Consider the following 22,199-nt stretch of genomic DNA (forward strand, 5'->3'; position numbering starts at 1 on the left):
TGACGAAAAAAAAAATCGCAGGATGATATCGAGAATATTTTGTTGTATTGTACACAGCTATGTTTTATTCTGTTTGCTAAACTACGATACAGAATGCCAGCAATAATGTAGAGTAACAAGAACTGTTGTTCGTTGGTTCTAGCTTGATATGGTGAAACTATTTTCCAGCGGTTTTCTGAACCTCTTCACATTTGTGTGTTCCATCACAGAATGGTCGATTTTTCGTCTGCTTGCAATTGCACAGCCAATATGTGCCGGATTTTTCCACCTGAAACCGAATGGGGCTGAAATAGTGTAAAGTAGCGATGAGTATTATACGAGCACATGGTGATGATACCATGATCATCATCATCCCGCTGCACAGTGAACAACGTACCGCTGCGTGATTTTATATTGCACTAGCTTATGCGTTCCATCGCATAGCGGTTGACCTTTGGAGCGCCCACATAGGCACCAGGAATAACGCTTTCCTTTTATATGATAAGAAAAAGTAACAAAAAATTAAAAATTTCCCTTGCAACGAGACGAGGTTAGGTAATAGACGTCACTTATGGACCAGTTCCGTTACCCTCTTCCAGCTCCATCCGGAACGGTTTCTTGTCGTATACAACTCCATTCGTTTGCTGCTCTTGGGCTGTGTTCAGATGCTCGATCACATTTTTTGGAATCTTGGGGTCATTGCCGGCAGTGCCGTAGAAACGGCCCACACATAGCTGAGAAGTCCTCTGAAAGGTGAGAGGTGCAAACTTTACCACCAGTGTCCATCGCGTACATCTCGATCGTACTTACCACTGTATAGCAAGGTACTTGGCCAAGGAATACGTTGACGACTTTGTTCATCGCAAACAGTGGTGTGTTTCACAAAAACGCGAGACAGAAATGCGGTAGAAAGTTAACGACGGAGCGTGAGTGTGATATTTGCAAAAATAAGATACCGATCCACTGGCATCAAAACATTGGACCCCCGGTGCGGAAGAAACGCAACTGACAGTCGATGCCGACAGTGGTGTCACCAATACCAATGCAAAACTGCCACACCATCTGTCAACCGTGTGCGGTACAGTAACTGTTGGAGTTGTGTTGGTGTACTGTGTTCGGAGGAGGTAATCACGTAGCGCAAGGTGTAGTTTCGTTTGGCAAAATTTCCATCTTTTCGACAATTGCGTGCCGCCAAGATTGGTCTCGCTTGCAACAATACAATTCTTACTAAACAGATTAAGTGTACAAAGTGAAACAAACCGCGATTGAAAGTAATTGACACGGGAACGCGCCCTTAAAACCCATCCATCCATTGAGTCAGCAGTGTCAGCAGAGCAGAGAAATGGCTGGAACAATTTCGGACATAAAAAAGCTAGACTACGATATTTACAAATACTCGAGCTATTCGTCGTCGTATTTGCCGGAGTAAGTACGGTAGCAGTAATTTAAAGATAGTACAATCGCTCGTGTATGCTTGATCAAGAACGCTACTACCACATGGCAGGGAATGGCGCCGGTAGCTCTCCCTGCTGCAAAAGCAGACGGGGCCTACGCGACAGCATCGCAAGGTGGAAGAAGTAGAAGAAAACAATCATTCTTGGGTTATCGCAAATTTTGGTACTCGTTGGCATGGTGCAGTTCTTTACGCTACGCGCAAAATAATCGCACGCTTGGATTGCCTGTGCTTTCGGGCGATGGCGCATCATTTTTTGATGGCGATTAAGCGCTGGGAGCGCTTGGGTGTATTGGTGAGGGTAGGAGTTTGTTGTGCTTGAAAAGTGTTATGCGCCAGGTGCAGCGGGAGAGGAGGGGCAGCTTGAAGGTGAACCGCAGTGCATTTGCATTGAAACGAACAGGTTCATTGGCGAAGGGTGTAAAAATAGCGCGAATAGAAGCTGTCGTTGCCATCGCCGTTGACCGCCCGTTTGGCCAATTTCGTAATGGTTTGCTCATTGTTATGCATATTTATTTATTTATCAATCGGGGTCCCTCGTGCCGGGCGTCGTACGCTAGCAAAACCTGCGTCATCGCCGGAGTTGAATATTTTGGGTAGTTTGATGATAAACAATTGTTTCACTTTCGGTGATTTGGAGAGGAAGGTGGTATCTAGAACCTCTTCAATACTAGTCCTGAAAGAACTCGTACAACGTCATGTGGGTAGAAGCTGGGCATGGAACAAACAAACGGCTATCGTAAAAGTATGTGTTGTTAAACATTTCTATCCCAAATTTACTATTGTAGAAACATTCGAGAGGACAACCCATCGAACCAAACGTCACGCTGGTCATCGAACACCAACACACCGCCCCAATATTTGGTCTTGAAGCTGGAACGGCCAGCGATCGTGACGAAGATTAAGTTTGGAAAGTACGAGAAAACGCATGTCTGCAATCTGCGCAAATTCAAAATCCTTGGTGGACTGGAAGAGGAGCGAATGGTGTTGCTATTCGAAGGGTAAATCAAAGATCAGCAGTGGGGGAAATGATTTAAGAAATGTACTCATCCCTTTGCAATGTTTGGTCCCCTTTACATTATTCGTCCTATCTCAGCGGTTTAAGAAACGATTCAGTGCCGGAAACGTTCAACTTAAAGCATCGCACAAATTCCGGCGAGCTGTTGCCGATCAAGTTCATTCAGATCGTTCCGCTACTGTCATGGGGTCCAAGCTTCAACTTTTGCATCTGGTACGTCGAGCTGCTGGGCATCGAGGATTCTATGTTCATTTTGTCAAACTTGCGAAAGTACAACATGCTGCGAGAGGTGGAGATCGTTCGACTCTTTTTGAAGCACTGTCGGCAGCAGGGATATGTAAACTCGTTCAGCGCACTGCAAGAGGAGACGGGCGTTAAGCTGGAGGACGAAAAGATGACGGAGCTGCACGAAACGCTTGTAAATAGAGGGGATTTTAAGAAGACTGAAGAGATGCTGGTTGGTTTTATTGAAAGTAAGTCGTTCTGGGTCGAAGTTGTAAGTTGTCCCGGAAGCAATCGCACGCTTATCAGATAATTATCTTTTCTCGTTTTTTCCCTACTTTCCTTTTCCGGCCCTCCACCACCCCAGACGGCCTAATGGATAACTACCTCGAGAGACAGGAGTACAAGCCCCAGTGGAGTTTGCAGCTGACGCCGGAGAACGAACCTCGGCCAGGGCGTCGGGGTGGCCATCAGCTGATCATCGATCCAATGACTAGCACAATATATCTTTACGGTGGATGGGATGGGAACGAGGATCTGAGCGATCTCTGGTCGTACGATGTGAAGACTAACCGGTGGACGCTGATCCACGAGCGCTCCGAGCTATTGGACGGACCGACGCCCCGAGCGTGCCACAAGATGGTGTACGATACACGGAATTCGCAAATTTTCATGCTAGGCCGCTACCTGGACAGTGCATCACGTACGGAAGAGAACATTAACAGCGATTTCTACCTGTACAACACCATCACCAAAACGTGGTTCCTGATCTGTAACGACACCAGCCAGGTCGGCGGCCCGCAGCTTGTGTTCGATCATCAGATGTGCATCGATGTGGACAAGCAGACGATCTACGTATTTGGGGGCCGCATCCTCGAGCCGAAGTATGTTTGTATTGACTGCTCTATTTGATTGCTTTATTTAAATGTAGTTTACATACCATTTGCACGCAACAAACACGCTACTTCTTCATACCGCATGGCGCTATTTGTTATCGCGGAACTTATTGTTTGTATCCATCGTAGTTAAATTGTGTTTTATTTTATTTTCGTTTTTGCTTGCATTATTTCCGTTGCATGTACATTTACGTACAAGTTACAGAGTTTCTTTGTCGTTTAGAAACGAGGAGGAAACGACTGGTCAGTATCGGTATTCGGGGCTGTTTTCTTACCACATTAGTACCAACACCTGGGCGCACATACTCGTCGACTGTGAACACCCGACCGCGTCCAGCCCCTACGTCCAGAGCATTCGGTCTAGAGTAACTCATTCAATGCTGTTCCATCATGTAAGTATAAGAGCAGGTTTTGGGCTTAAACTGGTAAACGTGTCCTAGAGTTGTTGCTTTTCAAAAGAATAAAAAAAACACAGATTTAGCATATTTTAGATCGGAAACAACGGGAAACCTATCCCTGGTTTCTGTGCCAAATAATTCAAGCATATCGGTAGAATATCGCAATGGACCGGTTTCTAAAAATATGTTTGGCCGCTGATCAAAATCTATCGAAAGAGGTAGAGGATAAATAACGATAAACCATATTGAAGTGTTTTGCTTTGCATCTTTTTAATAGAAACATCGTAAGCTGTACATCTTCGGTGGTCAGCGAGGCAAGGACTACATGACGGACTTTCTGATCTACGACGTGAACACGAACGAGCTCTCGAACATGACCCCGGAGAACAATAATACCGACACGAAAAATGTTCCGCAATCGGGATTCACGCAACGAGCAACGATTGATTGTGAAAAGGACGAGATATACGTTTTAACGGTAAATTTAAATGCCATCTAATATTTGTTGGTGAATATGATTAGCTTATCGGAGCGTTTCTTTTGTGTGTATCCTTTCCACTTGTAGAGTCTAAGCAAGGAGAAGGAGCGGCGTGATTTGAACATCAATTCCTTCTGGTTGTTCTCGCTGTCCAAGAAAGAATGGTGCTGCGTGTATAAGAGTGAGCATTCGAATGGGGAAAATTGTTACCAGAAGAGTCAAAACACCTGCCATGAGCCATGCCCGCGGTATGCGCACCAGATCGTGTACGACACCACCAACCAAGTGCATTTCCTGTTCGGTGGCAATCCTGGAACGAACTCGAACGTTCGGTTGGACGATTTTTGGGTGCTGCGGCTCGAGAAACCGAACCGGGGCAACATACTGCGCTACTGTAAATACCTGCTAAGGAAGCAAGAGTACGAAGAGATCACTAAAAACGATCCCCTGTCGGCAATACTGTACCTGCAAACGAAGCTGTACGACATCATCGATCACAGTGATCCCGTTCAGTTGAAAGAATTTCACAAGCTGGCCTCGTTGCTGTTCAAGTCCGATACGGTGGACGGCGAAACCGAACCGACGAGCCTGCTGACCTGTCCGCTCGCTTCAACCGCTTCTGCAAGTGCTCCCGTTGGCGGTAACAAGCATAAACAACAACGGGCCGATGATGACGGTCACAAGGAGGAGGAAAACTTGGCCAAAGTGATGCGCGTTGAATCACCGAAAAGTGTCGAAGAAGCCGACACATCCAGCATTAGCTCGATGAGCAGTAGCGATTGCTCGCAAAATCAACCGCAGCAAGGTGCTGCAGCACAACAGCCGCCCGAGAAGCTAGAGGGAAATAGTTCGGCAGCGAACTCAACCGTTCCCCAAAAGCCGAATGCCGCAAAGGATGGCGACGGTGGGCGGGCTGCGATAGAAGCCAATGCACCCACACCCTCGACATCCCGTTCGAGCGGTGGAATGGCGCGCAATCGAGCTATCGATCAACAGTTCGAGATGAAGATACGCCGATGTTTGTTGTTTAACAAACTGGTTGACCTGATGCCAGAGGCACTGTGCCAGCCGAAGAAAAACATTAGCGATTTTGTGCTACTGTAGTAAAACACCCTGCAGTATTTTAGCATCGGATGGCCGCGCATGTTTTCTATTGAGCAGGATGCGCAGGTAACTTAGTAAGCGATGATGATGGCGGCAGCAGAAAAAAACACACACACACACACAACACGGAGCAGATTTTATGATATTTCGGGAGGACACTGCCAGTATGTCTGCGTGCTCCATTCTTCCCTCTTGAAACGTTCTATTGTCGATCATAATGTGATACAATTGCAGTCCTGCGGGTAAATGGAAAAAAAACAAACACGACGAACAAAAAGCATAGCTTCATGTGTGAGGTGTGAAATTTGACACTCAGTACAGTGCTTTCACGATTTGATTTACATCCTTAGTAATAGAGACCGATCAGCAAATTGAGCGTTTTGACGGAAAAGGATCGTTGTAGAGGTCTTCGAAGCATTCAGCTCTCGCACGCCATTAACTTTATTTGCAACTTTGCGCGCTTACATACTATTTTGGGTTACACTGAACAAGTTTTCCAGCTCTTCGCTCAGTTCTCGAAAGTGAATAGATGTGGTATGTTCGTGTTTTGTGCGGTATTGTTCCATATTTTATTGAGTTTGTCTCGAAATTAAAGTTTAATATTGTGACGCACTTGTGAAATGTTATGTTTCTTTTTGTAAACCATCCAATTTCTGATTTTGTATAATAAAATTGACTCGAAGTACCAAAGAATGTAATTCGTCGTGAATATGTTTCGCTTTGTTCTTATGCTCCGTCCATTATTGCAGCGAACAAGGTAAAAAAAAAGAAGAAATATAACTTATATGTTTACTTACAGCGACCTAGCTCATTTGCTAACAGTTTTGATCCTGAGCAGCAAAATTTAAAGAAACAGGAACATTGTTGAGATGTAGCAACATAAATTTGTGAATAAAAAGATGCACTATTTTAGCAAGAAATAGCAGAAAAAATAGTTTTTTTTTGTATATCGCTCCATATGAATTCCACACACACATGAGCGATCTTTTAACCTTCATTTCTATAACCACCTACCCGGGTTTGCTGTTTTGCTTATTCTTTTTACGATAACTTTTTATTGGATTATTGAATCGATCCAAAAAATAGAATGCCTAGAGAAACATGTTTTAAAAAAGTGGTAAAAAATTCAGATTTTCGAGGAGTTCGGTTTTTCGAGGAGGTGTACGAGGAGAGCAGCCAGCGCCGCGAGCGCTTCGTGGCCAACATAGCCGAGCTGAGGCAGGAGGCGCTGGATTTGCAGCGCCTGCTGGGCGAGCAGCAGCAGGGTTTGCCGGCAGGGATCGAATCCCGCCCGCTGTTCGACCAGCGTTCCGCACTGGACGCGAACCTCGAACAGATGCAGCAAAAGCTAAGCCAGCGGTACGAAATCATTGACGAGTATCTGCTCGAGATGGAAACGCTGTGTGAAGGAAACGTTAGAGGAGGGCCGGTTAGCTTGCAAATGGAATTAAATGGAAATGAAGAATGGTTCCACTTACGGCACAGGACGCCCACTTCCTGGTCGCTGCCGTGGTGCAAAGGTGTACCTTTGGCGTCAGTATTTTCAGCTTGTACTCGGGCGAACCGTACTTGCGCTTGAGGCGCTTCTCGACCGTGCGGCGATGCATCGGCACCGCCCACAGCATGCCATCGCCGAGCAGGTCGCGCAGCGAGAATAGTGCTGCCCGTGGTGCGGCTGGCTGTGGTGAGCCGTCGTGAACGTGCGCTAGTGCTAGGGCGCCTGCAAACGGGAAGAAAACAACCCGGCGGTTGGGGTTAATTAAAGGACGGGCGTGTGAAACGGGGTGATGCGCAACCTGGCGGAAATCCAATGCCACCGTAAAGGTAGCTTTCGAGCGTCCGTAGCGTGTTTGCCAGTTTATTAGCCGAGACATGGTGCCGCCGAACCGGGGAGCCGGGTGGAGTTGTGGCGCGTTCCGAAAGGATTCTGCTTCTAAACCATGCACAACCGTGCCGACCGCACTGTTTAGAATACGAGCCCGATTTGTTTGGCTTTTTTCGTTGTCCCGTTGACAGCTGCACAGTCGCTCAGCCCTTTACGTTACGTTAGCGTTACGAGTAACGCCTGTTTATCTCAACCCAAGCAGCATTTTTGTTGAAGCCTGATTTAATCGTCGTGGATGGGCAAATTGTTCAATCAAGCAAATTGTATACAGGCGTCCCCCGAGTTACGACCCCCTCGAGCTACGACGATTCGCAGATACGACGATTTTGATTTTGACAGTTAAAAGTTGTCATTGACAAGAAATTGATGTTTTTTTTTTTAATTTCTAGGCTAATAACCGTTATACACACATTTCCAAAGATTCCACAACTACAGGCGGTCCCCGAGATACACGGTACCTTTTATACGCGGATTTGGAGATACGCGGTTTTCTAATTTTGACAGTTCTTTGAGCAAATTGTACTGATTTGACACATCAATTTTGAATTGCCAAATAATTTCCGTTTTGATCGAATGTTCAAAACTATTCCAAAAGCTTTGAAACTGTTATAATATGTCAGAATCATATCAAATAATTCATAAAGTAACTAAAACCACCCCCTACTTGCGAAATTACACGAAAATCAGTGATATTTTAGCTGGAAATCACGAGATTCGACTTACGCGGAAATTCGAGATACGCGGTATTTTGCGGCCGTTTTCGGTCCCCATTAACCGTGTATCTCGGGGACCGCCTGTACTCTATCTTGAATATCTATATTGTGTACGTCTTTTAAAATATAATTATTACCTTATCGAACATTATTTTAAATAAAATACACGATATCATAGATTCCAACTCTTCAACTTCGATTATAAACTTTATATTCATAGATATTCGACATACGACTTTTTCGACTTACGCCTTGCTTTGCGACATTTTTTCGGTCCCAAATACAGTCGTATCTCGGGGGACACCTGTACACATATAACTCTTGTGTACAACAGTGTTATGGAAACGCCAAACTATTAATTTAATGTTTTTTTTTATGAAAAAAAATTAAATATGTTGTGGGCAGCCGTGCGTGCCGACCCCTGGACTTGCCGTGGCAGTTGCGCTGCCACCGGTCAACGTCCAGGGGGACAACAGTGTGTACACGCACACTGTCGCACACACTAAGCGTGCAAGGCTTAGTGTGTGCCGAGCGCCTAGGCAGAGTGTGCACGAAGGCCGATCGAGCAGGAGCTCTCGGCAGGGGCGCTCGGTGCGGCTGGTGCGCGGCCCATACAGTATACGTTTAAAGTGTTTGTTCATTATGTATTTTATTTATATCGTATGTTTAATAAGTGTTTAAATAAAGCAAAAGTGTTTAAACATAACAGTGGCGACGAGGATGGGATCCTCCTGCGTAAGGGGGATCCCAGTACGAACCCGCGGACGCCATCGCGATTGTGCATGTCTTTCGCTGCATCATCGCAGCAGCCATCGCGATGGCAAAGGTCCGGGAAGGATTGGGCCGCCGCCCCCGCCAAGACCGAGGCCCCGGATGCCGTCCCATCAAGGGGACAGCATGGGCAGCGCTGCACACTCTCGGCGACGTGTGAAGGTCGCCAGGCTGCAGTCCAAGCAACGCCGGCAGCGTCATCGGCGAGGAAGCTTTCCGCCTTGCTGCTGGGCTATAGGCGAGAGCGTCATCCGCCAGGCTGCAGCCCCAACTTCAGCGGGCGAGGGTCAATGCCGCCCAGCAGTTACAACAGCAGTCGTGCCACTGTGTCCTAAGAGGGCGAGGGATCTATGCCGCCCTGGATGCAGTGTGGAAAAGGGACGAGGACCCATGCCGTCCCGGGTGCTGCCCTGTACTATGGGGGCGAGGGTGTCATGCCGCCCCGGGGGCAGCCACAGTGTCCAAAGAGGGCGAAGGTGTCATGCCGCCCTGGATACAGCACTACGAGCAACAGCAACGCGCAGAGGAAGGGCGAAGGGTCATGCCGCCCTGGCTGCATCGTGACCAAGAGGGCAAGGGTGTCATACCGCCCTGGTACAGCATCATCAGCATCAGCCCCAGCTTCAGCGGGCAGCAGGAACGTGTAAAGGAAGGGCGAGGGTCTATGCCGCCTAGCATCAGCATCAGCAGCAGAGCGCAGCAGCAACAACAGCAGGAACATGTGAAGGAAGGGCGAGGGTCCATGCCGCCCAGCATCAACAACAGCAGCAACAGTGTCCAAAGAGGGCGAGGCCGCCCTGGATGCAACAAAGCATCCGCCGCCGCAGCAGGGTTGTCGTCGTCGGCTCGGCTCAAGCACGACAAAGGGCGATAGCAGGGTGGAAAAAGGCGACGAAGGCGTACGCAGCATCGCCACCGCGGCAAGTGATCGTCACCGTCGTGGAACAAACGCGAGAAAAGGGTGAGAGCGAAGCCGATAAGGGTTTCGGTATCCGTGGTATACCGAAAGCGCTCGCGCCACAGCATCCCCAGTATTCATCAGCATCGGCCGGAGGGTGTCACCACACCGGTATTCCCTCAGTGGAATATTCCGTGTCGGTTCGACCCCTCCGGATAAATAAAGGGGGAGATGTTGTGGGCAGCCGTGCGTGCCGACCCCTGGACTTGCCGTGGCAGTTGCGCTGCCACCGGTCAACGTCCAGGGGGACAACAGTGTGTACACGCACACTGTCGCACACACTAAGCGTGCAAGGCTTAGTGTGTGCCGAGCGCCTAGGCAGAGTGTGCACGAAGGCCGATCGAGCAGGAGCTCTCGGCAGGGGCGCTCGGTGCGGCTGGTGCGCGGCCCATACAGTATACGTTTAAAGTGTTTGTTCATTATGTATTTTATTTATATCGTATGTTTAATAAGTGTTTAAATAAAGCAAAAGTGTTTAAACATAACAAAATAGTTGAAAGGTGTTCGTGCTCCACTGCGCCTTATGCCGAACTAGGGATCGCTGTCGAACTCGATGGCTGGTTCAGGTGAAGAGAGACCTCCAAAGTGAAACAAATCCACTAAACGACCAATAAACGGGCGCTAAACGACTCAAGCTCTCTACCTAAACGGTACAGTCGACTTACACGGTACCACGACGATCTCGGTTCGTCTATTTCCAGCCTTACAAGAAAAGGACAGCAATGTAATGGTGAGTTATAATATGCCATCTATTGAGCAAACCAGTGAAGCTATGGAGCTTTTATTTTTTTCTATGGATATTTGTTTTTTCAGTCGTTTAAGCTTAATCTGTGGCGCTTGGGCTGTCAGAGTTCGGGTGTCTACATGGATGGGAGGCTTAATTTCAAATCGCTGATGCGGGCGTGCATGCGTTTTCTGAAAATAGGAATATGACCTATATGGAATTTGATATCCGCAGCGGGTGACAGTTTGATACCGCATGTGTCAGAATCAAACAATTTTGATTTTTCCGCACGCACGCCCAAACGCCCGCAGTAGCGATAGGTGGTCATAAGGATGAGGGTATATTTTTGGTCATAGAAACGAAGGTTAATTGAGTCTTTTGCATTTCACTAGCTTGTGTGCACGGCGCCATATACTGCATCTTAGCTCTATTTACCTTGGCCGAGAAATAGCTGTCAAAATAAATGGAAATGTCAAATCGGTACGATTCGTCTACGCATCTGCTCGCAAATCGGTTTCTGTGTACGTGTTTTTCGCCCCGATGTTTTGCGACGGGTGCTAGCGAACTTCCGAGGGGTATATTCAGCAAGAAAAGTAAATAATACCATTTTTCACACCCCTGTACGTGTGTCACTTTTTTCGTGAAACGGAAAAAAGTACAGTTAAGGAGCTAGCGGTATTCGTGACTATCAATTAGATTAGTATTGCCGGAATCCAAATCGCTCCCATCGCCGAATCGGACGGATGCGATGTGTCAGTGAGCTGCATTCCCCGTTGCGCTAGGCCTACTGATGCTACCAAAACAAAACTTTCCGTCGTGGATGTTCCGGCACATTCGGCAATAGCTAGCTTATGCGGTAGATCACAATCTGGTCAGATAGTTGGATGTGGTGTGAGCCGTTCGGTAGTAAAATAGATCGCACGAACAGTGCCAAGATGAGGTCGTCCTATTCAACGTTGGGGAGGTGGTGGTGCGTCGTGGCGGTTACCGTCTCGCTGATTGTCACCAATGTCGGAGCAGATGAGCACAATCATATGGTAAGGATGGGACTAATTATCATGATTATGTTCTCCCTTCGATCCGCTTCGCTGTGGTTTTTTTCACGGAAAGCTTATCATTTAACACTGATCGCCTGTGTGCTTTTATTTTAGTATGAAGACCATGAGGAGGTTGTACTATGGATGAACACCGTCGGACCGTACCATAATCGGCAGGAGACGTACGCGTACTTTTCGCTACCATTCTGTGTCGGTGCCAAACAATCGATCAATCATTACCACGAAACTATGAGTGAGGCTCTCCAGGGAGTTGAGTTGGAATTCAGTGGCTATGACATCGATTTCAAAGGTAGGTGCACATTCTCATTGGTCCACATACTTCTCCATCTAATATTCATTCAGCTTAAGGCGTCCCGGTTTTTATCCCATGTAGAATGCCCTCGCAGCTTAAAAACGCGCATTCAATAGGATAGACGAGTAGAATCGCGGTTTGGTTATTTTTGGGGATTTGTTTTTCATCATTTTCTCAATCAATTACCATTTACATTCTGGAATTGTCTTCTACAAAACTATATTTTTTGTAGTATAATTTAGTGTCATGTACTGGACTGTTGCAACAGCTTTTTATAAGCTATCGCTGGCAACACGAAAAATATAAATCAGTATTTCCAGGCGTCCCATACTGTTAGAACCTGTGAGATGTTGTCACTCGGTCATTTAGGTACATCAAAATCGAGTTTATTCAATTATTTTGATGTACTGCCATAGTTTTAGTGGCTCACGTTTCAACCAATTAAACGTTAAACGATTCAAGCATTTGGCAAGTTAAATTAAAAACATAGATACCATTCAATACACAATCTTTCTGGGGCTCGATAAAGCTTTGTAAGTGGAATAATAGCGTAACTTTACCTGACATATTTTTGTAAAAGCTAAAAACAGCACTATGAGATTTTGACTCAAAACACATCGAATGTATGTGACTTTTTGATTCAAGTTGATGGTTTTTGAGCAGAAAATTAAATATTTAATTGCATTCTAACATAAAGTCAACAAGGTATTTCGCGTTTTACAATTTATGTGCTATATCAGTGCCATGTTTCGAAAGATAAAAAAACTGCTTATTAACGAATTCTCGTATAATAGGTACCGTGTTTTATTTCATTTAATTTTGTTATTATTTCATTATTTCATTTAATGCATGTTACGGCTGCTAAACTCTTGGATTGGAATGGATTTTGTTTTTAAATTGCTGTCAAAACACAATTTTCTCAAAAAGAATGGCACGAGTAAATAACAGGACATGATATAAATCATATCACTTCACTACTGAGCCACTGTGTATACAGCAGTGATAGGCAAAACGGCTCCGAAGTCGGAGCCGGCTCCGACCGGCTTCAGACAATTTGGGATAATTTCGTCAACAAGATTTTCAACACGACTCAAGCTGGATTGAGGTTGACAGTTCCTTGTTATGTGTTGAAAATCATGTGTTGAAACCGAAACTTCATTTTGAAGCAAATATACCATTTGAAAGCTGTTACCGAAAAAGTGTGCCGCAGTCTTGTGGTACAAATCCGCTGATCCTGGCAGCGTCAACATTTTCACGTATCTTTCCGCAGTCCTACGATTGACTCCCGCAGATTCATCAAAGTGTCCCGCGGTCTTGAGTTCTATCGGAATCCTGCATCGTCAAATCGGACACTTAACAACATGCCTGTCCTGGATTCAATCCTCGTATGGACCTTCGGCTCAATAAGTCTCGAAAGGCTGTATAGGCTGGCATGACCCATTTCCCCTAAGAGAAGATTATTTGTTGCAATAATGATGATATTGAAATGTTGTCACAACATTTTCATATATTCTGGACTTACAGTGGCGGTCACCTATATTCTGACTTTGAGGCGTTCTGGGCAGATTCTTGGACCACTTTTTAGAAAACTTACCTCAAACGTCGTAGATGACATTCTTTAGCTAGGTTTCCGCTAAATTTTCTCTCTCTCTCTCTCTCTCTCTCTCTCTCTCTCTCTCTTGTTGGCCTGCTCACGATAGAGCATATCGGTGTGACATGGTTCGGTCAACAATAATCAACATATCATATTTTAAGAATAAATTATAATTGCTCACATAATGCAATTTGTGGAACAAATATCACATATGACCAGAATGAGTGTACGATGTTCTACAATTTAATATGGTAGCCTGGTTTATTCTTAAGAGCACTAAGGAACTCTTATCAGCCAATACATACATTATTAATTATATATATGTAGACTGGCTAGGTCAGACCTCATTGATAATGAAAATTGAGTTATTACCTCGGGTGTAGTATATTCAATCCAAACTATACAAAGGAATGCCATTAATTGATTGATCATATTGTCATTACATATTGTCCATAGGTTTCATTCATTCGATCAAAACGATCTGCTAATGTATTTGTAAAGAAGCAGAAATTAATTTGTTTTATCAAATTTATTTATCATTATTTCTTTGTTTTTTTTAAGATTTTTTTTTTGATAAAAATAATGTATAAGGAAATTAATTGATCTGTACAAAATAATAAAACCTTTCAGTTTTGCAATTTATTATAAATTATATTCCATCTTTACATGCTACTATTCGGTGCATTATTATCCGTTATACGGTCGTTAGTATAAAGTACAATGCGTGTAAAACTGACTCTGCGTCTGCGAACGGTGTGGATTGATCGATACTTACCTTTATAAACTGTTATACAGTCATTATCCGATATACACTATCGTACGGTACCGAGCACAATCGCGTATCTCTATCAGTGCTGCAAAATGTCAATGTCATAACAATCTGACTGAAACAAAATCCATGTCAGCGTCACGTACTTAATTGTGATAATCAGAGGTGATACTCAAAGCGATTGGTGTGACCAATGCATGCTTCGTGACAATTTTGCGACCAATGCTTGGTCATTCACAATGTCATGACTTTTTTTACTGTGATCAGTGCTGCAAAAAGTTACTGAAATAGTTATGATAAATTCCGACTGAAACAAAACCATAACACCGTGACGAACTCTACTGTGATGATAAGATGTGAAACTCAAACAGTTGTTGCGACCATCACCAGCTTGGTGACATTGTACGCAACCAACTCTTGGTCAGTCACTTGGTCGCGACATTTTCAATCGGTGATCATCGCGATAGTCATGGGAGATATGCGGTGCGTGCGAGTGGTTCCAAGAAACAAAATGAGTATGGTTTCTTGCACGGTTTGACTTGACAGACCATCAAAGCAGACATAGCGGGAAAGCATGCTCATTTTGTTGATTGGGAACACACGCCATGTATATTCCAAGAAACTAAGGCTGGTATTATTGAATCCGTTCGTAGCGGGAACGTACGACGCTCACATGAAATTCTAGGGATGGCAACGCATTTCTTGAGCCCGCTCCTACAACGCCACGGTGAATAACTGTAGCAACCATCTAGTACGTTAGGAAAATGAGTGTCGGGACGTACGCCGCCGCTACGAACGGATTCAATAATACCAGCCTAAACGAAATGTGCTAAACAAAATGTTACCAAACATGTGATTGATCCACCAACTGTTTGAGGCTGGTATTATTGAATCCGTTCGTAGCAGGAACGTACGGCGCTCACATGAAATTCTAGGGATGGCAACACAGTTCTTGCGCCCGGTCCTACAACGCCGCGGTGAATAACTGTAGCAACGATCTAGTATGTTAGGAAAATGAGTGTTGGGACGTACGCTGCCGCTACGAACGGATTCAATAATACCAGCCTGAGTCTCACATCTGATCATCTCAGTTGTGTACGTGAGCTGATTTGAGCTTCGGTGTCAGTCATGAGTGTTGGTGACTGAAACAGAAAAAATCATGATTATGCTTGCGCCGGCCTTAAGCCCTGCTTATCAGACAGAGTATGGCGTTCGACACAAGCATTCGAATGTCGTGTTCAGCATGTCATGACGCGCGTTCATTGAGTATCAGCAATGAGCATCAAGCAACCTCGGATATGTTCATTGTTTTCGTTGGTGCACATCTCGTGATGCTCAGGACATTTTGCAGCACTGATCTCGAGTTTTCACGTATTCCTTTCGGGGATTCCTATGGAAAAATAGTTTATACTTCTGGTTCAAGGGTCGAACAATATCGAAACAGAGTTTTGAATTACTTACTTACTTATCCGGCGCTACAACCACTTTGCGGTCTTGGCCTGCCTCAGAGTTTTGAATTACATATTTTTATTGTAAAACAGGCATCTTCACAAAGTCGATGCAACACGGGTTTTGAAGATGATTGATATTCAAAAAGAACATACAATATTTCAAATTATTAAAATATTTTCAAAACACACATCGTGCTGTCAAATTTAGAGGAATCGCGTACTGCAAATTCGTGTTTATCGAGTATCGCGTACTGCGGATAATTGCTGTAATGCAATCCCTCTAAGATAGATGATGGTCACTAGTTTACCCTTGTTTGCTATTTATATGTTTATTAAAATTATCGTGCTGCTAGAAGAAGAACCACGGCGCTCAGACAGCCTAAACTGGAGAGGTTTCGCCACGTTAATACATTTGCTCCACTAGAAGATGGTTTTTTCGTAGTAGTTGTTGTTGTGAGCTCGGGTGCTACCGTAGGAAGGTGTTGCTCACAGTTGTCCGACGTGCACGTTGAGCAGCTGGTAAGGTTTAGGGTGCTGGTCCAACCGTTGCAAAAGTTTACGTGCAGAAAAGTACATCCCCGAGCGTATCCGCGCAATCCGCTGTCAGTGTTGTTTTGGTGCAACCGAGCGACTTGCAATTGGTAGCATTTAAATTCAGTCCAATTGCCTTGTGGCAATGTCGGATTATCTGGCAGGAAGGCTTGGTGGTTTTGATTGACAATCGTGGAATTACATACGACTACTTCTCCCATCTTTTCACACTCTGCGAAGCTTTTTGAGCTTAGACAGTTGCGACATTGCAATGCCATGGCTAGGTGTCAAAAAACGTAAACAGTGAAGTAAGTAAAACGCTTTGAAAGAATGAACAATTTTAATTACACGTACCGTCATGCAACACCGATACGAAAATAAACGCAAACACTGCGTACAATGTAGATGATCTTGAGCACAGCATTTTTAATATCTTTGAAAGTAAAAACGTTCCCTACAAATGCTTTTCAATTCAAATATCACTCGCACAAAACGCACTGAACGATGCTACTTTGTAAATGCAACTGCAACCATCGGTCTGCCGCAGTAGCAGTATTTATATCTTTGCCATCTAGGCAAACGTGAACGCTTATCATTCGCGCTTATGCACCACACTTCCCACTACACTGTCCACATGGCACTGTGTTTGAATCTGTTCTTCTTCGCTCTCGGAGACTGTTAGTTAAATTTGCCTCGTGACTCATAAACAGTACCTAGCACACATTTGCTGCAATAGTAGTGTGTGTCGAGAGTGTAGAACCATCCCGCTAAAACTCTGTATATTTCTTTCATGGGTTCATGCACTGATTATATTTGTTTGTTTATTATTCAGAACAAATCGGCCGGGGAGGGAACGTCCGACATACAAATGTAAGCACTTGATCGGTGGTCGGCGTGGTGTTTGGATACTTTGGCAAGTACAGCTGATTGCTGGATTTTGCAGTGTGCTAAAATGTGCTGAAATGAAGCAACGTTTTAAAGATAATCGATGACGAACATGAAAGCGCACCTGTAGAGCCTACATTGTACATACGGAGTTTGTTAGCACACGTGTAGTTTGCAACAATTTCAAGTGCTTGATAAGGTGGAGATACATGTTTCCACCATTGCACATCGGTGTTTTATTCTGCAAGCTAAATGATTGAGGATAAGGTCGTTCTTTCGGTTGTCATTATACACACCCTTAAGTTTAATTATAGTTTTAGCCAATTATTTATCAAAGCTGATGTTTCAAACGCTATTCTCGTTAATTGAAACGCAATATTGCGAAAATTACTATAATTGTTTAGTTAAGTTAGTTTAGTTTTAAACATTTTACGTTCTGCAACCTCTATTAGATGCGATCACTAATTAAAAATGGAACTGTACCGACTGCTGACTATAGCCATGCCAATGATCCAGTAAAAACGACTAATCTCTGCAGCAGTGCTGCTATTTGAAGCTGTGCAATTTTTCTTGCTCGCTTTGATCGCCACGTGACTAATATCTACCGGCATCGGAGCGTTGCAGTTGTTCCCCTTGCAGACTAAACAGGAAGCACTCTTCTCCTTCGCCCAATTGCTGCAGGGATCATTCGCAGCCATTGTGCATCCTTTGGCGTAGAACACTTTCTTTGCTTCACCTTTTCCCGCAGATGCTGACAATGTAAAGCAGCGATACTGCTCCAACTGCAGGCGTTCGTTCGTTGAGCCTTGTTCCGGTGTATGGGGGTGAATTAAACGCAATTTTTTCCCCGTAGCCTCTAGTTGGTGAGGGTTGCAAGGTTCGGATTTGGAACTGTGTTGACATTGGGCTGCACTTTCGAGGCTCCAGCAAACATGGCACTGTATTGTGGTGGTATGATTTCCGGGTGCAGTTGCTGAAGAGATATAATGCGCAAGTGAAGAGTCATTGCTTCACCTAGAGATCATCGGGGATTTTTTGTTTTGTTATCTACCTTCTTGAGCTTTTATCTGTTGCACAAATGCTAGAATAAGATAAACAGTGAAAACTATATTACGATAATAATTCATGTTTTCCTTTTCAAGTTTAACGGAAACGCTACGGGTGTATACCACCAGTGACTGTCTGTATATTTATTACTTTCTTAGTCAACATGTTGCTTTTGTAGACGTTTGACAACCGATAGAGATGAACCCGTTTCGAGTGCTGTCTAATAATTAAACAGCAAGAAAAATGTAATAATTACAGTAAAATGGGAATTTCGTGACGGAAATTGCCTTGCAAATAGGGGCTCTAATTGCGAGGCAAGTAGAATCAGTGGCAGATTTGCATAACATGATGTTGCAAAACATTATACTGTTCTATAAAGTGTTCTATATTCAATTTACACTAACCTAACCGTAAACCCAAAAGCTAGTGTATGTATATATTTCTATAATGTGTTCATCGTTTTGCGAATTTAATGACTATATAAATATAATATTTATGGTATCCTCAATCAAACAAAAGACATTTGAAATATAATAAAACTTCACCCTTTATTTACAGATGACATCAGCCCAACGGAGATTTGTATGGTAGATTTGACGGAGGAAAAGCACAAAGCATTCATATATGCAGTGAAGAATCAGTACTGGTATCAAATGTACATCGACGATCTGCCAATATGGGGAGTGGTCGGCAAGGAGGAGGACAAGAAGTACTACATCTATACCCACAAAAAGTTCGACATCAGCTACAATGGCAAACAGATTGTGGACGTTACGCTTACCCCGGAGCGTAAGGAATTGCTCAGAGTGGGAGCGAAGATTAAGTTTACGTATGAAGTGAACTGGAAACCAAGCTCGGTCAAGTTTGAGGACCGATTCGATAAGTATCTGGACCCGAATTTCTTCCAGCATCGCATCCATTGGTTCAGCATATTCAATAGTTTTATGATGGTAATATTCCTTGTCGGGCTGGTGTCGATGATTTTGATGCGCACGCTGAGGAAAGATTACGCGCGTTACAGCAAGGACGAGGAAGCAGATGATATGGTAGGTGTGAGCAATTTATTTATACATTATTTGTGTGTTAATGGATGGGAATTGCATGATTTTACGAAATAATAAACAACAGGAGCGCGATCTCGGTGACGAGTACGGATGGAAGCAGATACACGGCGACGTATTCCGTCCAGCATCGAACGTGATGCTATTTTCTGCCTTAATTGGTGCTGGCTATCAACTGACATCGGTAGTGTTGTGTGTCATAACGTTTGCAATATTGGGAGAACTTTACACTGAGTAAGTAACAGTCGTCGCGAGCAACTATGAAACAGTTCTATTTACTTGGTTTTATATGAATGCTTTTGGTTTTTGTACGAATAGGCGGGGTTCTATGCTTTCGACGACGATTTTTGTATATGCGGCAACTTCCCCAATCAACGGTTACTTTGGAGGGTCGCTGTACGCCCGAATGGGAGGAAAGCAATGGATAAAACAGATGCTTATGTCCGCATTCATCGTCCCAGCGCTTGTGTGTGGAACTGCTTTCTTTATCAACTTTATCGCAATCTACTATCATGCCTCGCGGGCAATTCCTTTTGGAACAATGGTAACGAAGAAATTTAATTTGCTATTAAATGCAAATTCATTCAACTAAATTTGACTAACGTGATCTTGATTCTAGGTTGCTGTAACATGTATCTGTATATTCGTAATCTTACCATTGACGCTGATTGGAACGATTGTTGGACGCAATTTGGACGGCCAACCAGATTACCCGTGTCGCGTTAATGCTGTTCCGCGGCCTATACCCGAAAAGAAATGGTTTATGGAGCCAGCTGTGATTATTCTGCTCGGAGGAGTGTTACCGTTCGGGTCGATATTTATCGAAATGTAAGTTTGAACTTTGTCCATGTGATAGTATAACTTACAATGCTTTTGTTACCTCTGAACATTTTGACAGCATAAATTATACAATGTATTTAAACTTAAATTTCGTGTTTATAGGTACTTTATCTTCACATCATTTTGGGCGTATAAAATCTATTATGTGTACGGTTTCATGCTTCTGGTGTTTTTGATTCTGATCATTGTCACCGTTTGCGTGACGATCGTCTGCACATACTTCCTATTAAATGCCGAAGACTATCGATGGCAGTGGACCAGCTTCATGTCGGCAGCATCCACGTCAATATATGTGTACATGTATTCTTTCTACTATTTCTTCTTCAAAACGAAGTAAGTTCACCAAACATGTGCATTGGTCTGCAACGAAAAATAATAATAATAATGTTCTTTTGTTTGCAGAATGTATGGACTATTCCAGACAGCGTTCTATTTCGGCTACATGGCATTATTCTCTGGAGCGCTGGGTATTATCTGCGGGACAGTGGGGTACTTCGGTACAAATCTCTTTGTGCGAAAGATATATTCCAATGTAAAGATTGATTAAGCAAATCCATCCCTCTTCACATCCGTGCCCATGGACACACGCACATCGGTCGATCGGTTTTGTCAATCCCGCATTGGCTAAGCAGTGTTGGATTCGTATTGATCAGTAGCAATGGTACTGTTTTGCTGATCACTCTTCTAATTGCTAGAGGTTGGAATAACGCATGCGTTGGATGTTATAAACTAATCCTTTGATAACCTTCAGTAATCCTTGCTTTAGTTTATGGTTCTACCTTTAATATACTAGCTGTCACGTTGTACTATCGAATGCTATTGGAAGAAATATGTGTGCGTGTGTGTGTGTAATATGCAGATCGGGTTTGTAATATGCAGATCGCATGAAAGGAGGTTTAGTTCAAACGAAAATTTTGCAAAGAACGGAGCTTTTATGAGCTGACCTGGTATTAGAACAGAAATTGCCAGGATGCAAGGCAGCATTTGAACAATGAAATAACGGACGCATATGACTTATCGAATCGCAATGGAATGTTTAAGAATGGTATCATCAAATGAGACAGAGGATAAAACAAGTCTATATCCTGTTGAATTCAAAAGCAAGCGATTCGATTTGTGAGAAACACGCGTACTGAATATAAACGAGAAAACAGTGATTTATTCGGACTGTGTACTAAACCTTCAAAACCGTACCATAAGACAAGCAACTTCATAAGTGTTGTTGCAAAACAGGACAAAGCGCACTTCAGTTTTGTAGAAATATTGGAGAAAATGAACGTACATTTGATGAAATATTTGTTCGTAACACAAGTGGCAAAATGCACGAAACTTGCAGGTTAGGTTGATTTATTTTGTGTTTTTTTTTATCCCATTTGTTTGAAACATATGTGTGCTGGAGGGTAAAAGTATGCTATGTTGCCTTACTCAGAATAATCAATCAGCAAACATTCAGCAAACAAGTGACGTGCGTGCGTGGTATTTCAACTACTTATGGTAAATTATTTTTCCACTTAGGTGTGCAAAGGAATCCATAGTGAAGGGTCGTGGCAATGTTGTTAGACAATTCAAGAGAGATCAGAGTTACAACATGCTGATGATATTGAACTAGATAAAAAGAAACAACAAAAACACCATCTCCTACCACCTGCAACAGAGTTCGCTACGTTCCAGTATCGCAGTATATAAACTATTTTTGTTTTTAATTTGAAGGAGGATTGATATAGCTTACTGAAAATAGAACTGAACATGAAATCGATAGAAGGGGAATCCTCCGTAAATCAACTACACGACTCATTTAATGAAGTGTGAAAGAATGAAGATTGTTTCGTTTGAAAACTGTAAGTATAACATTGCAAATGCCCAATTCATATGAGTTATTTATGTGATTTTTTTGTATCTATTATTCGTTTTATATTGTCCAACACCAGTGGTTTCGAATATTTTAAGATTTATAACGACACGCTCGCTAAAACGAAAGCTCGAGCCATAAAACGGGATAGGAATCGATTCCCATCTGGATCGTTCTTCTTTACGTAAGACTGCTGAACAAAAACATATTTTACAGATATTCA

General features: G+C 43.6%; 6 protein-coding genes across 11 annotated transcripts in view; 3 read left to right on the forward strand and 3 right to left on the reverse strand.

The window, feature by feature from the left end:
• LOC120950176 (FH1/FH2 domain-containing protein 3) overlaps positions 1-22,199 on the forward strand; it is a 181,529-nt gene that overhangs the window by 5,202 nt on the left and 154,128 nt on the right. The window lies entirely within an intron of this gene.
• LOC120953349 (CDGSH iron-sulfur domain-containing protein 3, mitochondrial) lies at positions 24-970 on the reverse strand. Its single transcript, XM_040373192.2, has 4 exons — positions 790-970; positions 569-725; positions 377-470; positions 24-284 (listed from the first exon to the last, which is right to left on the reverse strand). The coding sequence occupies exons 1-4, from the start codon at positions 838-840 to the stop codon at positions 158-160; spliced, it is 429 nt and encodes a 142-aa protein (XP_040229126.1). The 5' UTR covers positions 841-970; the 3' UTR covers positions 24-157.
• LOC120953347 (muskelin) lies at positions 1,084-6,246 on the forward strand. Of its 3 annotated transcripts, none has more exons than XM_040373182.2 (7): positions 1,084-1,404; positions 2,221-2,433; positions 2,529-2,923; positions 3,040-3,556; positions 3,768-3,960; positions 4,244-4,444; positions 4,532-6,246. In XM_040373182.2, exons 1-7 carry the CDS (start codon positions 1,322-1,324, stop codon positions 5,546-5,548), a joined length of 2,619 nt encoding a protein of 872 aa, XP_040229116.2. In that variant the 5' UTR covers positions 1,084-1,321; the 3' UTR covers positions 5,549-6,246. The 3 variants fall into 3 exon arrangements, with proteins under 3 accessions (XP_040229116.2, XP_049461447.1, XP_049461448.1); XM_049605490.1 differs by having other exon boundaries at positions 1,085-1,404; positions 3,774-3,960; XM_049605491.1 differs by having other exon boundaries at positions 1,085-1,404; positions 3,792-3,960.
• On the reverse strand, positions 5,727-8,917 carry LOC120961229 (uncharacterized). Its single transcript, XM_049611058.1, has 4 exons — positions 8,905-8,917; positions 7,345-7,575; positions 7,027-7,268; positions 5,727-6,947 (listed from the first exon to the last, which is right to left on the reverse strand). The coding sequence occupies exons 1-4, from the start codon at positions 8,915-8,917 to the stop codon at positions 6,897-6,899; spliced, it is 537 nt and encodes a 178-aa protein (XP_049467015.1). The 3' UTR covers positions 5,727-6,896.
• LOC120948422 (transmembrane 9 superfamily member 3) lies at positions 11,070-21,909 on the forward strand. The gene is made up of 8 exons (XM_040364714.2): positions 11,070-11,636; positions 11,751-11,946; positions 18,785-19,272; positions 19,355-19,521; positions 19,606-19,831; positions 19,907-20,115; positions 20,230-20,460; positions 20,530-21,909. Exons 1-8 carry the CDS (start codon positions 11,484-11,486, stop codon positions 20,672-20,674), a joined length of 1,815 nt encoding a protein of 604 aa, XP_040220648.1. The 5' UTR covers positions 11,070-11,483; the 3' UTR covers positions 20,675-21,909.
• Positions 14,143-18,245, reverse strand: LOC120948423 (uncharacterized). 4 transcript variants are annotated; one of them, XR_007451875.1, is made up of 3 exons: positions 16,649-17,073; positions 15,774-16,574; positions 14,143-15,702 (listed from the first exon to the last, which is right to left on the reverse strand). XR_007451875.1 is itself a non-coding variant. In XM_040364715.2 (2 exons), exons 1-2 carry the CDS (start codon positions 16,716-16,718, stop codon positions 16,102-16,104), a joined length of 543 nt encoding a protein of 180 aa, XP_040220649.2. In that variant the 5' UTR covers positions 16,719-16,935; the 3' UTR covers positions 15,817-16,101. The 4 variants fall into 4 exon arrangements, 1 of the variants encoding a protein (XP_040220649.2); XR_007451874.1 differs by lacking the exon at positions 14,143-15,702 and adding an exon at positions 18,231-18,245 and having other exon boundaries at positions 15,817-16,574; positions 16,649-18,152; XR_007451873.1 differs by lacking the exon at positions 14,143-15,702 and adding an exon at positions 17,328-17,342 and having other exon boundaries at positions 15,817-16,574; positions 16,649-17,251.

The sequence above is a fragment of the Anopheles coluzzii genome, chromosome 2 (genome assembly GCF_943734685.1).
Source record: "Anopheles coluzzii chromosome 2, AcolN3, whole genome shotgun sequence".
Classification (NCBI taxonomy): Eukaryota; Metazoa; Arthropoda; class Insecta; order Diptera; family Culicidae; genus Anopheles; species Anopheles coluzzii.